This window comes from Taeniopygia guttata, chromosome 10 (assembly GCF_048771995.1).
Source record: "Taeniopygia guttata chromosome 10, bTaeGut7.mat, whole genome shotgun sequence".
Lineage (NCBI taxonomy): Eukaryota > Metazoa > Chordata > Aves > Passeriformes > Estrildidae > Taeniopygia > Taeniopygia guttata.
In genome coordinates, this window is record NC_133035.1 from 2958891 (window position 1) to 2974512 (window position 15622).

General features: G+C 51.4%; 1 protein-coding gene across 8 annotated transcripts in view; it reads right to left on the reverse strand.

Annotated features, from left to right (window-relative positions):
- Nucleotides 1–15622, reverse strand: part of NEO1 (neogenin 1) — a 165835-nt gene that overhangs the window by 4367 nt on the left and 145846 nt on the right. For 3 of the 8 annotated variants that reach the window (XM_032750344.3, XM_032750343.3, XM_032750341.3), the window contains exons 19-28: nt 14446–14553; nt 12040–12234; nt 11477–11509; nt 7912–7980; nt 7142–7289; nt 5452–5690; nt 4862–4954; nt 2996–3154; nt 718–954; nt 162–298 (exon numbers count right to left, since the gene is read on the reverse strand). In XM_032750344.3, coding sequence (XP_032606235.3) covers nt 162–298; nt 718–954; nt 2996–3154; nt 4862–4954; nt 5452–5690; nt 7142–7289; nt 7912–7980; nt 11477–11509; nt 12040–12234; nt 14446–14553 — 1418 coding nt within the window. The remainder of the gene's footprint in view (nt 1–161; nt 299–717; nt 955–2995; nt 3155–4861; nt 4955–5451; nt 5691–7141; nt 7290–7911; nt 7981–11476; nt 11510–12039; nt 12235–14445; nt 14554–15622) is intronic. The other 5 variants (XM_032750345.3, XM_032750342.3, XM_032750346.3 and 2 more) reach the window with 3 other exon arrangements.

The following is a 15622-nucleotide window of genomic DNA, read 5'->3' on the forward strand; positions in this document are numbered from 1 at the left end:
GGACCCTCCCTGCAGAAGGCGTCTCCCCCCGTTTTCCCTGTGGATTCCCGGGCAGCGGGGCTGTGGGAGGGCTGAGCCCTGTGCCCGGGAAGGTGCCAGTGCACGGTGCCCACGGAGCCCAGGGTGATTGAGCCCTGCCAGCCCGGGCAGGGGGTACCTACGCTCTCCGAGTCCTCCAGCATCCGCGTGGTCTCCTGCACCTCGGGGGCGCTGGGCACCACCACGGGCATGGGCGGCCGAGTCCTGCCCAAGGTGCCGATGGACGCCGTCTTCACCGCGTGCAGGGGGTGCCCCGGGGCTGCAAAGAGTTTGGGACACGGTCAGGCCCGGCTCACTGCCTCTGCTGCCTGCTCAGGGAGCTCAGAGTAAGGAACGGCTTCCACTGCCAGGGATGGATGGGTATTGAGAAGGAATTCCTGGCTGGGAGGGGGAGGAGGCCTGGCACAGGATGCCTCTGAATCCCTGGCAGTGCCAAGGTCAGCCTGGGCAGAGCTTGGAGCAGCCTGGGCTAGTGGAAGGTGTCCCTGCCCATGGCAGGGGGTGGGAATGGATGGGCTTTAAAGCTCCCTTTCAACCCAAAGCAGTCAGGGATGATCCCATGAAGGAAAAGGATTGTATCGGGAGAAAAGGAATGCCTCAGTTACGGAGAGCTCCCCCCAGCCCGTGCCACGTTTCCTCTGTTGCCCAAATGCCCCTTTGTGCCCGCGGCTGGCTCACCTTGCTGTGTCAGCAGGGGGGTGCTGGGCAGGGCAGGGTCGAAGGGACCCCCGGCGGGGGGCACGGCGGGCACGGCGAAGCTCTTGAGGGGGTGCGAGGGGCGCACGTGGGCCGTGGGGGGACCCTGGGGCTCCTCCTCCGCGGGCAGGAACGGCCCCTCGGGCTCGGCCAGCTCCGCGCTGGGCACCGCCGAGGCCGCCGGCATCGTGTCCGTGCTGGGCGTGTTCCGGACGGACTCTGCAACACACACACGGCAGGGATGTCCCTGACACTGCAACACACACACACACACACACACACACACAGCAGGGATGTCCCTGACACTGCAACACACACACACACACAGCAGGGACCATCCCTGACACTGCAACACACACACACACACACACACACACAGCAGGGACCGTCCCTGACACTGCAACACACACACACACAGCAGGGATTGTCCTGACACTGCAACACACACACACACACACACAGAGCAGGGATCATCCCTGACACTGCAACACACACACACACACACACACACACACACACACACAGCAGGGACCGTCCCTGACACTGCAACACACACACACACACACACACAGCAGGGACCATCCTGACACTGCAACACACACTCACACACACAGCAGGGATTGTCCTGACACTGTAACACACACACACACACACACACACACACACACAGCAGGGACCATCCTGACACTGCAACACACACTCACACACACAGCAGGGATTGTCCTGACACTGTAACACACACACACACACACACACACACACACACACACACACACACACACACACACACACAGAGCAGGGATCATCCCTGACACTGCAACACACACACACAGAGCAGGGATTGTCCTGACACTGCAACACACACACACACACACACACACACACACACACACACACACACACACACACACACACACAGCAGGGAACGTCCTGACACTGCAACACACACACACACACACACACAGAGCAGAGACCATCCCTGACACTGCAACACACACACACACACACACAGAGCAGAGACCATCCCTGACACTGCAACACACACACACACAGAGCAGAGACCATCCCTGACACTGCAACACACACACACACACACACACACAGAGCAGAGACCATCCCTGACACTGCAACACACACACACACAGAGCAGAGACCATCCCTGACACTGCAACACACACACACACACACACACACACACACAGCAGGGATCATCCCTGACACTGCAACACACACACACACACACAGCAGGGATCATCCCTGACACTGTAACACACACACACACAGAGCAGGGATCATCCCTGACACTGTAACACACACACCCCAACAACAGCCGGGCTCATCCCTGGCTGCAGCCGGCTCCGCAGGGACACAGCTCCTCCTCCCAGGGGTGGCTGTGCAGGGAATGACCCTGGCCCGCTGAGTGGGAGCTAAATGAGCTGAGAGCTGAGTGACTCCACCTCTCACACTTTGAACCAGCTCCATGATCCAATCCTCAGACAAACAGCACAGAACACGAATCTGCAGCCTCCTTGTGCCCCAGAATACCAAAGTATTGGCATTTTTAACTAGGAACTCTTCACAGCACTGGGGTGGTCACAGAGGAGCCACACTTGAAATCCATTTACTGAGACTCATGGAATGGTTAGGGCTGGAATGGACCTTGCAGCCTCAGGAACTGTTTTCATAAGGAAACAACACTTTTGGCTGTGGTACCTTCAAATGTTGACCTTAAAGTAGAGAAGCTCAGAGTTTGCTTCATCCCAGTGTGTTACCCATGTGCACATTTAGCAGCACCATTGCTTTGGGGTTTTTCAGAGCACTGCAGACTTTAGTGCTCTCTAAAGCTACTGCAAATTATTCTGATCAAGCCTGAAAGGGCTGCATGGAAATCACCCCCATTCTCTGTGTGCCCCCATTTTCAGTAGCTAAGCCTGGACTTTCCTTCCCTGCTGCTTTCAAATTGTATTAATTAGGGGAAAAGTTACCCCATGAAGCAGCTCAGAGTTAATCTGATGTTTCAGACTCCAGGGCCAGAGGCTTTAGCAGGAGGAATCCCTGTTTGGAGCTGTGACTAGAACATGAAACCCCTTTTCCAAGGACACCCCCACGGATGCCAAGGATCAATATCTGACCTGCCCAGGAAAGCCCAGCCCATCCTCACGGAACCCAGAGAGGAGACTGAGCCAGCCTCAGGCTGGGATTCCCAGGTGTTTCCCTGGCTGCTGCACAGAGCAGCACCTCCCTGAGGTTGGTCTCTCACCTGTGGAGTCGGCCCTGTCCGAATGGGACATGGCAGAGCCCAGGGGCCACGGGCTGAGCTGGTGCTGCAGGAAGCTGCGGGTTGGAGAGGCGAGGCTGCCGGAGTGGAAATGGTGGTGAGGGGGGTCGAGGGAATGGATGGGATGAGCACTAATCACAGCTGTGGATGAACACAAGACAGAGAAACACTTAACACACACACACAGGACAGGCTGGGGACTCCCCTCCCTGCTCCCTTTGCCAGCAGGGAGCCAGACCCTCGGCTGATTCGCAACCCAGCTTCAACCCCTGGGTTATCACACCTCAAACAGGCTTAGGACAAAAAAAATCACCCAATTACAGCCCCAAAAGCTGCCACCAGCTCCTAATGCACTGCTTGATCCCACGGAAAAGTTCAGAAGAAGAAGACAGAGCATACAGATCTGTTATCCACATGTATTGATATTGATGTTATCTGCATATATTGATAAAGAGGAAATGAGGTGTGTTAAACAATAAACAGCCCTCTGCTTCCCAGTATCCTTCCAGAATTTCTGTACTCCAGGAGGCAAAGAAGGAAGTCACTAGGTACACACCATGACTGCAAATGAGACTAAAATGGCACAGTGACTGACCAGAATTCAGTAACTCCATCTGAACTCCAGTGGCTGGCAGAAAGCCATGGCAGGTTTGCAGGCCCAGGGCTGGACACATGGAATGGTCCTGGTGGGCCTCACGTGCCAGGGAGAGCTCCCTGGGGAGCTCCTGCCAGGAGGGCACCTGCAGGCCCCACAGTGGATGTTCCACAATCCAGAGCCTACAGCTGGAGGCCCTTGGAGCTTTCACAACCAGGATGGAGAGTCCAAGCCTCAGGGCCAGGCACCTGTCACACACCCATGTGTGACACAGACCAGCTCCAAGGAGTTTAGTGTCAAACTGCATCCCCTGCTCACACATGGAGAGCTGGGAGACAACAAGGGGCTCACAGTAGTTAGTGTAAAACCAAGAAACCACAAGCTACTCTTGGAAAAAGGTCACAGAACAAGAAGAGTCACAAATTGAGCAATCAGGTCATCAGGACACGTGAAAAAGTAGGTAGGGATCAAGAACACCAAGTCCTCAGTTCAGTTTTTAATTAAAGTAAAAAGGAAGTGGAAATGTAATGAACTACTCTGAAATAATTCCATAAAATGGAGGGATTGTGGCAGCAGTCACCTGGCTACAGGTGGAACATGATCACAGAGCTCAGGGAAGTCTAAAGCTCAGCCTGGGTGAGCTTGGTGTGATTTTACTTCTCAGTTCTGCCCCTGCACAGTAACTCCTGAGCTTCTCATGGTGTTCTCACACAGGGTTTCAGTCTGGCTGTTCAGAAGTTCAACCAATTCCCTTTCCATCTTGGAGTAATTTGAAAACTCCAGATATATTGTTTAATTCCAAAATTATTTCATAATAATGGTTAATTTTGGTATCAGAGAAGGATCCCAGGGCAAAGAGGTCTCAAGGAGCTCAGAGGGAAGTCAGAGAAGGCTCTGAGAGCAGCAACTGCGGAGATAAAGGGGACAGAGACTGCCTGGGCTGGGAGGGGACAACCAGCAGCGAGGAACCTGACAGATTCCAGCTCTCTGCAGGTCTATGGGGCAGCTGGACACTGGCACAGTTCCAAGGGAATGGCTACAAGAAGCAGCCAGGCCCACAGGCTGTCCCTGCAGAGCCAGACAGGGACAGACAGATCTGGACATGCTCCTGCCCTCACCCCACTACTCCCAGGCCCTTCTAACGTGGCCTCACTCTGCAGGGCTCAGGAGCCTCTCTGAGCTGCTCCTGCTGCCCAGAAGGGATTTCCTGGGAGCAGGGAGGGGCTGCAGCAGGAATGGGGGTGTGCACTTACGCTGAGGTGGCTGAGAATCAAAAGGCATCATCATCTTGGGCCTCATGCCCCTCCTTCCTGCCAGCGTGGACATGCTGTCCTCTGACTCGTGTCCTGAGGGGAAAGAGCCACGTTACTGCCCTGCTCCTGAACCAGGGCAGCATTCCCACATCCTCCCTCTGCTCCTGCTCCCAGGCAGCTCTTGGAGCCACCAGGGACAAAAACAGCCCCTTCCCCATTGCTGGAAGGTGGGAAGAAGATGGTGAGGGTGAGGATTTTTGGGAACTGGAGAAACTCTCCAGGCCCCAGTGCAAAGTTCTGGCAGTGATTCAGCTCTGGGCTGAAAGGTCAGAAACAACTCCAGTCCTTTAATATGAAGTGAGATGAGCTTCCCATTACTAATCAGTATTCACCAAGAGAAGGTAATGATCTAACTCTTGGATGCTCCATTTCCTCACTAAAACATGTGATCCAACCTTTTCAGAGTCTCAGAAACCAGGAACAAACCCAATTCACTACTTGGAAAATAAGAACAGAGAAACTTCATCATCTCTCAATGAAGGGATGACACCAGGCACAGTAAATGTCCTTCACCCCTCATGGGCTCCCACCTCGGTAGGAATTCCGCCTCTGATGGATATTGCTGTCCATGGAGTTGTCCACCGGGGTGATGTCCTGGGAGTTGCGAGGGATCGGGGTGTCTGTCATGATGGGATTGGGATCTGGGGATTTATCAATGGGTTTGAGCTCCAGTCTCTCGTGATGGATCCAAAGGTCTGGAGGTTTGACATCTTTGGAGTTGCCCTTGTACTTGTGGGAGCCGTTCACGGATTTGCAGGCAGCTCGTTTCCTGGGAAGGAGAGCAAAGGAGATGTTCTTCACTCTTGGAAAAGACAACTTTTTTTTTTCCCCTGGGATTTCCCTCAGGTCTTGCATCCAGCTGGGCACAAGTTTCCCTCCCACTGGGCAGGGAGCTCTGAATTTTGCACACAAGCCCCACTGACACCTCAAAGCACCTCCTGAACTCCAGGGAATTTGTCCCCATGTGCAGCTCTGCAGCCCAGCCTTCATTAACAGGAATCAAGTTTGCAGAAATTCTGCTCATTGAGAGAATATTCCAACGCTGTGCCCATATCCCGGGCTCAGCAAGCTCCAGCAGCAGCTGGAGAAGGAGGTGCAGCCATTCCCATCCCAAGAGGATGGGAACACAGGATTTGTGACAGGGACCTTCCTTCCAGCCCCGCTCAGCCTGGACACGTCCCACTGGGGAGGTCCCATCCTGCTGAGCAGCAGCAGCAAAGGCAGGGAGGCAGAGATGTGGGATGGCAGCACTGTGACAGCAGGATGTAGGTTTCAGCATTCCTGCCACGCTGACTCCTCGCTTTGGGCCATGGCAAAGCTGGAGGAGGGGTCCCTTTGGGAGCAGAGCTCCTGGGAATGGCTCAGACATTGGCAAATGTCACCGACACAGCCTCTGGCAGGGGTGACTCCCAAATCCTGCTCCCACTGGGCCGATGAGTGACAGGGATCAGGTCATTCCCTGGCTGAGGGCACTCAGAAATTGAGATTTTACAGGGTTATTTCTGCCCTGAAAAGAAACTCATCTCCTGGCACTGGCCCATCCCTGCTGCCCCTCCCAAGCACAGCCCCAGGTGTGCCAGGGCCTGCTCCTCCACCCCTGCTCCCTCTCCTGCAGCTCTGCACGGTGGTCCTGCTGCAGCAGAGCAACTGCAGATTATCCAAGCCTGGTTTTTCACCACTTAAAAAGCTGTTTTGCATAACAGCATCTTTTCAAACTCCAAATACAGCTCTGGTCTTTCAAAGAACACGCAGAGAGACCCTGCAGGAGCATCGCTGCTGCAGCACTAATGCAGATGCTCTGAGGGAAGCATTCAGATACAAACAGCAGGAATTTGGAGCGCTTTTCTAAGGAACCCAGCATCACATTCAGATTTCCCTGCAGTGATCCTACTGAAAACTGGATAGTGTCAATGCACTGAGCCCACCCACGCAGGAGTGAGGAGCTGCCTGAGCTCTCCCAGCTCCCAGCACATGGACTGGCTCCACTTTGGAAACTCGTGAAGGACAATTTCTCCTCGGGGAGGGGGGAGTGCAGGCACACCTGGAAGCACTGCCCCGATCCGTGTGTGAACTGATGGTTTGGAACTCTGGGACACTGACAGGAAGAGCAGAGCAGCAGCAGCCCCTACAGGCTGCAGGACTTAGGAGGAATAAACTCCAAATGAAGAACTGAACAATAGGGTTCAGCAAGGCAGGCAGGCCCAGCCCCAGCCCCGTTACTTTTTCTGGTGGGACGTGGTGCGGCGCGTGCAGAAGACGGCGACGATGACGACGATGACGATGGTGATGACGCCCACGGACACGATGATCACCAGCAGCATGTTGCTGTCCAGAGGGGATGTGGGGCTGCCATGGGGACTGTTACTGCCTGGGAGGGTTGGGGAGGGGAGAAAAGGCTCATTTATTACACAGGAAAAACAAGCAGTGCCCAGCAAAGATGGTGGAATCAACCTGGAATCCTGCAGATCAGCAGGAGGGGATGGATCTCCTGAGAAATGTTTGTTTCTCTGGCATTTGCCAGCTGTTTCTGTACCATTGTGCATCTGGAAGTTGATTTATAGATCTATTTCCTACTGAGTCTATCAAAATTTAAGTGCAGCCTACTCAGTTATCACAAAAACCTCCCCACTCTAAGCAGAGTCAAACCTGCAGCACCACAGGCTCCCCTTGGAGCCACTGGAATTGGACCAGGAGCCTCCAGGGGTGACCTGGCTCCAAAGGAAACCCTTTATCCAACAGCAGCAGGGAGCATTCCCTGAGGCCAGCAAACCCCAACACACAGCACTGAGCAGGAGAAGGAGCAGAGGAGCCTTTCTTTCCTCATCTGCTCCTACAGAGTGGATTTCCCACTGTCACACCGTGCTGGGAGCAGCTGTGGTTATGGAAACGCCACGGGAGCTCAGCAGCAGCTGGAACACCTCTGGAGCTGCTGCTGGACCATTCCCCGGTGAGCCCCAGTGTGCCCGTGGAGGGGCTGTGCCCACACTCACCTCCCAGCGGGGGTTTGTAGTCTGGGCCCAAGTCCAGGGGGCGGCTCCCCTTCCCAGCAGATCCCGAGGCTGCAAAGGGACACACAGGAATTGTACACACAGACACAACTCTGCACGTCTGAGTCCTTCTTCAGAACCTCCCCAAGCCCCCCAGGAGCAGCTTTCCCCCCCTTTTCTGTCCCTACAACAAAATTCAGCTTTGCACAGCACCTGCTTCTCCAAGAAAAGAGCCACTTCTCCAAAGGAGCTCTTTAATGGTTTCCCAGTTATTTTTTCCTAATTAAGTCTCTCCTAATTTCACTTTAGAAACCATAATAAAGCCCATTTGCAGTAAGGCACAGGTACATGTTGAGGCATGTGGTTTTGCCACATCCTGGTGTCTTTTCCTAACCCAATTCCAGCAGCTGAGGGAGACTGGAAATGAGTGGAGGATCCCAAGCACAGTAAATGTAATATTAAGGCCCTGCCTAGCCACAAAAACTTGCTTTCAGCTCCTCCCTGCTCTCCCCTGCACACCACAGGTGACAGCAAAGCACCACAAAAGTGGTTTTGATGAAACCCAAGGGAACAATAAATTAGTTACATCCAAACCTGGTCCTTCTACTCTGTGGTTTCATCAAAATGCACTCATGCAAAATTAATGACAAAAACACTGGAGTAGGGGAAACATTCAGCAGTGGTGCAAAGAACAATATTCCTCTGGTTACAGGAATCCAGAGTATTTTAAACATTTTCACACTCTTCTAAAAAAAATAATAAAAAAAAAAAACAAAAAAGCAAAAACAACACAAAAAAAACCCCACAAAAACACCCCCCACCCCAAAAAAAAAAAAAACCTCCAAAAAGTGAGGCAGTGTGGAGGAGAACAGTCAGGAGAAGGATTTTTTATGCTAAAAATCCCCTTTAATCAAGAAGTATGAAGTGTTAAAGGATGTGTAACAAATGGAAACTGAACCTCAAGTGAGAGCCTGTGAACTGGGCCCTGAAATAAAGAAAAATTGCAAAATCAGGCAGGGGCAGGGGCAGGAGCAGTGGCTAAGGCTGGGGAGGGAATGAGGAGAATGTCCTGTGTGTGCAGAGGGGAGCTGGAGCCTGCAGCGATGGGAAGGAAGGAAGGGAAGCTCTGCAGGACAATGGGACATGGGAAGGACACGGGGACCTGCCAGGATGGAGCAGACACAGCACCAGGGTTCCCTTTTTGGGAACCAAAACCCTGCAGCAGCAGAGACAGGCTGGAACAGCATCTCACACAGCCTCTGTGTAATTTGTGAATTTGTGTCTGCCCTGGAAAGGGGGAACCCCCAGGGGGACTCTCAGAACGCCTGAGCCTGGTGCTGAGGAGCTGCTCCAGGCAGAGAGGCGGAGGGAGAGGGGGGACAGGAAGAAGCAGCAATATTTTGGGCGGGCAGTCAGACACCCTGAGCACTTCCAGTGTAGCAGCTGGAGCCCTAAAGCAGCTGAGATGATGGAAAAGGGGATGGAGAGGAGATGGCACACACTTCACATCCATCTTTCTGCTTTATGGAAAACAAGTATTCTCAAGAAGCTGAATGTCAGCCTATAAACGTGGCTGGTAACAGTAACTATGCAGATATATAATGAGAGATATATAAAATATACGGCATTTAGGCTTCCAGGAAACATCTGACAGAGTACTGTGCAATGCTTTGTTAAAATAGCACCATAAAAAAACATGTGGAGCCTATTAACAAGATTAACAACAAATTAACTGAGAAGAATGAGAATTATTGATGAGGAATGCTTCCAGTGAGTTCTGCAAGGACCTGTGCCTGGCCAAGTGTAGCTCAGTGTCCTGAATAACTCCATGAAAGAGAAGGGACTGCCCTTCTCTTGCCCTGAGGTCAGCAAGGGACATCAAATCAGGGTGCACAATGATCCTCATGGAACCCATGTCCTCCCTGAGGAATTTAGGATGAAATTTAGGTACCCAACCAAGGTGCTTCTGAGGATCCAATTCCTAAACCCACAGATCAACAGTTTAAACCTATAAATGCATTCCAGGGAGCCCCACTCTTACACTGTGTGACCTATTTTAAGGAACAGTTTAAGAGAGCATTTGCTGGAATTGCTTTTATTCAGGCTGTGAACCTCCATGTTACAATATCCAGACAGAACATTTTAACTGTGGGTGACTTCAGGGTGGGTTTACTCCATCAGAGACCTTCATCTTTCCTTTAGGACGAGGCCAGTGCAAGCACCTGAAGCCTGAGAGCAACAGGCCCTGAGTTCTGAGCAAGCTCTGTGCTCCAGAAGGGTGTGGGGAAACAGAATCGTGTGTGAGTTCAGAGGGAAACATTAAAGCAGGGACAGAGAGAAAAGGACAGAGCCATTCAGGGCAGAGGATCAATCCCTGTGGTTTTGCTGCCAGCCTGAGTAACTTGCTGGCTCTTTCCTGCAGGTCCCAACCTGGCAGTTCAGTGCTGCTGCTCAGCTCCCCTCCTGCACTTCCTCTGCTTTCCCTTTCCCACACTGCAGCTACTGCCACGATTTCAGCTCTCCCAGTGTCCTTATAGGAATTCTCAAACCAAACTCCTGGCTTTGATGATTTATAAATAATAGGGTGTGATAAAAATTGATCATGGCTAGGAGAACATGTTACTTTAGGATGTAACACTGGCTGAAATGGGGTTGGAACAGGGAGAAGCAGAAAACAGCAACTTTCACCTAAAACCCTGCAACCTTCCCCATTCCCTCCTGCTGCAGGTGAGCAGGACAATGACATTGGAGCTCCCCAGACAGCCCAAACCCCAGCCCCACGCCCAGGACACAGGGATGGGGACCAATCTACCCCCTGACTGCCCCTGCTACCAGCATTACCTGGTGCAGAGGAAAAGCACATTTAATAAATGACTCCAAGTACCAAGCTGAGGAGCCAAGTGAGGAGCAGCTCCCTCAGAGCCCCTTTAGGATCTCTTTAATTGCATGTCTAAGCTGTTTGCCAATGGCCTTTTCAACTCATCCCTTCAGACTAATTCTCCCCTTTTTATGGGGCTTGTAGGTTATTTGGAAGAAAGCAAGAAGTGCCCTGGGATATCCACCTTCTAATTCGATGTGGGAAGCTCAAAGCTCCCATTTTTCAAGCAAACATTTTAAAACCTTAAGGCTTTTAGGAGCCAGTGCTGGGCTCCTCAGGAGAGTCTGGGCTCCAAATGAGCTGACAGGCAGAATCTCTCCTGCACAGAGCTTTCCAGGGCTTCCCTGCCTTCATTATGGAATGAATCCTCACAAGCAGCACTTGTGCTAACCAGAATCCCTTTGATCTCCCACCCCCTCGTATGTGGGCAGCACTGGCTCCAAAGCCGTTCCCCCAGCAGGATTCAGCGCTGGCACAGCCCCCGTGGCCCTTCTGGGACATCTCCACAGAAATCCCTTCACATTCCTCCCACCCACGGCCAGGACTTCCAGCTCTGCCCCTGTCAGCACAGCAGGAACTGTCCCCAGTGGGGCAGCAGGATCCTGTTCCACTTAGGAAATGTCACAGCACACGGACAGCAAAGCAGAACAGTGAGGGATGGAGAGAGGAGAAATGTGGCTGTTCATTTACCTTGGTCATTGGGCATTTTATCTGAGGACTCAGCTTAGTGGGGCAAGCACAGGGAGGAAAAAACAAGAGACACATCACAAGTATTGAAGGAGCGAGACAGAATTCCAAGTTTCCCACAGTGCAGGGTACAGCTCTTGATTCTCAGCACTAAAACTCACGTGCAGAATTGTCCAAGGCAAGCCTGGACAGGGCTTGGAGCATCCTGGGCTGGTGGGGGTGTCCCTGCTGTGAGGTCCCTCCCAACCCAATCCTGTGATAGGTTTCTATTACAATAAACTCCAAGCTCTCTCACATTTTACCACTTGCCCATCACCATCAGCTCCTGCTGCACCCCACGAGTTCCCAGCACCGCCCCGCTCCCAGGAGCAGATGTGGCACACAGGAGCTGGGCTGCCACTGCACCCCCCTGGGTCTGTAACAGCCCAGCAGCCCAAAGCCCCCGGCTCTGTGGAGCACCAGGGACCCCCAGAGCTGAGCCCCAGCACGGGGACTCGCTCCATGCAGCCCGGAGCCCCTGCAGAGCCCCAGCACTGCCTGTCCCAGCACAGGGCCGGGCTCGGTACCTTTGGGGGTGCGGAACTGCACGGCCTCGGACATGGGCCCCATGCCCTTGGAGTTGCGGGCCTGGATCTTGAAGAAGTAGGGGGTGTCCAGGGTGAGCTCCTGGATCTGGTGTGTCAGCCGGTTGCCCACCACGGGCTCGATGACCCAGTCGTGGATCTCGGCGTTGACGTCGGTGCTGTAGTAGATGATGTACCCTGGGGGGAAGGGACAGCTCCAGCCTTGGGGACAGGGACGGCAGCCCACGGACACGGGCTGCTTGCCAGGGAAGCCTCCAGCGCCTTCCCACGCTGCTCTGGCTCTGGCAAACACTAAAACCATCTTCAAATATCGGCCTGCCCTCCCACCTTCTCTCTGAACTGCTCAAAATGGATGGTAAGAGTAAAAAGCCATTTAAAATATCAAGGTTATTTCTGATCACCATTCCCTGAACGAGGGCAAATTGCTATTTCCATCTCTTTACCTATTTAAATAAAATAAAGCTGCCATTATCAAAACATTCTCAAAGAATTTATATGGTATTATTTAAATTACATTAAACCGACAAAACATTCTCATGCACAGTGAAACAACTTTTTATAATTATTTCATTATTTTTCAGTGTATTAATAAAAGCAACAAGAATCTGAAAAGAACTGAGGCTGCCCTGCACATCCCAGAAGAAAAGGTATGGGAAGAGTTTATGTTCTGTTATTAAAATGCAGTGAAGTCACCAATCATTATGCAGTAAAAGCTCTATAACTTTTTTATACAAGAAGCACAGATCAGCATAAAATAAATACTTGAACCTCTATATATTTATAAACACATAGAAATAAATACTTGAATCTGTATTTAATATATATTGTATGTAACACAATATACATGAGATATTTTCATATATTATTTATATATTTGTATCACTATTTATATCTATATGTAGCTTCAAGTATTTATATGCAACATATGTGGAAATACAAATTTTTATATTACTATATATCTGTTATATATGTATGTTGTATCTACATCTGTAATGTATGGGAAATGGATTTATAGAGAATATATATATGATATATAAAAAGTATATTTTTTAGATATATATATATATATATAAAAAAAAAAAAGAAATTATGCTAAAAGCATCATAACAGTCTAGAGGCACAAGTACTGAATTAATTTCAGAATGTCCTAATTAGTCAGCAGCTCTAACGATGCCCAATCATGTGGGACCCAGAGTGGCCCAGCTCAGCGTTCCATGGACAGGGGGCCATGGAATGACATCACCACTCGGAATTCTGGCATCACTGACAGCACAGAGTGAGTTAATGAGTGATTAATTAGTGCCTCGGATGATGGGGCTGTTCCCAGCAGAGGGCACTCGGGCCCCACATCCCAAAAACTGTGTGGGCACTGGGAAAGGAGAGCTGGAGATTGAGTTTGGGAAAGGGGAGCTGGAGGTGGGGAAAGGGCAGCTGGTGCCTGCTGCACTCAGGCTTAGCCCTGAGTCACCATTTGAGTTCATTTTTCAGCTGCTAACTGCTGCTGCTTGTGCTAAAGCTGATAAATACTGAACAGCTCTGTTCCAAGGGTTTCCTTCACTGCCAGGGGATTTTGGAGCTGGACAATGGGATAATTTTGCCAGCTCTGTGCAGGTAAATGCTGCTCTCTGTAGTTCTCTCCTCTGCTTCGGGTGTGCCCCTCACTGGCAGCCAAATCCCTTCACCAAAGGCTCCTGTGTCTCCAGCCAATCCTCCTTTCCCATGCAGAGGAAACATTTTGCTGCCTTTTCACAGTGATTTAATCAGTTTTAGTCTCCTGTCCAGAGCCTGGGCTCCAGTCCTGCCCAGTCAGGTGTCCCAGGTCTGATTCTGCACCATGGTTAATCCTGAGCTCAGACCCAAAACCAGACACTGCCAATAACATGCCATTAAAATCTGATTTCAGCTTTAAACATTGAAGTGGATTATTTCAAAAAGCCCTTCCAAATGGGAATCTGAACAGAAATTATAGAAGGGTATCAGTAATTACTACTGTCTGGAAAGTGATTTATCCTATGTGGCAGTGATCAGTTAAAGGCAAATAACAGTTTTCTCCTAATGGTTCTGTCAGGGGAACAAGAAACTGCTCTGAAGTCTGTTCTGTGGCACAAAAATGCCACAAGGATGACAAAGAGCACTGGGATGGCTTCTCCTAAACAAACCTCTGATGGGCCAGAGGCACTGGGGACATTGCTGGAGGCCTGCTATTAGAACAGCACAAAGGTTATGGAGATATTTAAACTTTCAGCTGCACTTCTGCTTCCACTTCCATTTCCCACTGCAGTTAGTTCAGCCTGAGTACAGGATGAGGTACAGAAGTGAACAGTGAGTGTGAGCCCTGCAGGGGCTGGCAGAGCAGCCTGGCAGCCCGGGCAGGTCCCTGGTGCCCACCTGTGATTTTGCCGTTGGCCTCGGAGGGCGGCTGCCAGTTGACGATGATGGTGCGGGGTTTGCCCTCCTTGCTCACCACAGTCACGTCCTTGGGGGGCGAGGTTGGCACTGAAACACAAACCCAGAGTGTCAGCAAGGGCTGCTCTGCCACACCAGAGCAACAACCACCTCGGGGCCTGGATCTCCAGCTGATGTGGAGTTCAATTATTTGGGTTAATGTCTTTACTGGTATAAATTCCTCCCTCCTGTGGTGCCTCACTGATTCACCCCTCACTGGTCATCCAGTGTCTGTGCCTCTGTCCCATATGGAGTTCCCCCTTTCCAGGGCACTTCTGGCACCAGATGTGACCCATGACTGAGCATCCTCAAAATCTGCACAACTGGCTTCTCACCTGAATTTCTTCAGTCATCACAAAAACCCCCCAAGCTTGTGAAAGACACATTCTACATAGGCAGGCATCTGAAATACCTCCCTGTTTCCAGGTTTATGGTGGGCCTCAGACCCAGAAATGCCCATTTACCACTTAAATCCCAATCAGCAAAGTAAATCCACCAGCAACTTAGAATTTTACCAGCCTGGAATGGTTTGGGTGGGAATGGACCTCAAAGCCCACCCAGTGCCACCCCTGCCATGGCAGGGACATCTTCCACTGTCCCAGGCTGCTCCAAGCCCTGTCCAGCCTGGCCTTGGCACTGCCAGGGATCCAGGGGCAGCCACAGCTGCTCTGGGGAACAACCTCTGGGCAAAGCTGTGATGGCTGATGGAGCACCTGAAGAATGATTTAGTTTGGAAGGCATCTGCACCTCAGAGGGTTTCAAATGCAGAAGGATTTGCTGAACACAACTGGCCAACCTTTTTCCTTGGGCTGCCAGAGAGCAGCACTGAGGGAAAGGAGGAGAGAGTTTTCCTTCTCCCTGCCAAAAACTGAGGAAACAGCACAAATGGCTCCAGCAGAGAACTGAAAGCCTTGCTGTGAGCTGGAGCCTCCAGAGGGCACTGCCCATCCCTGCAGTGCCACATCCTGAAATCCAGGAGGCTCCTGAGGGGGCAACCTGGAGTAAATCCACCTTGGGGTGTTTGGTACAACCGCAGTAGCACCGATTCTGCATTTCCAGAGCTTTATGTACATGACCTATTAGAAATCCATCCATAAATCCTCTGGGATGGCCACCAATT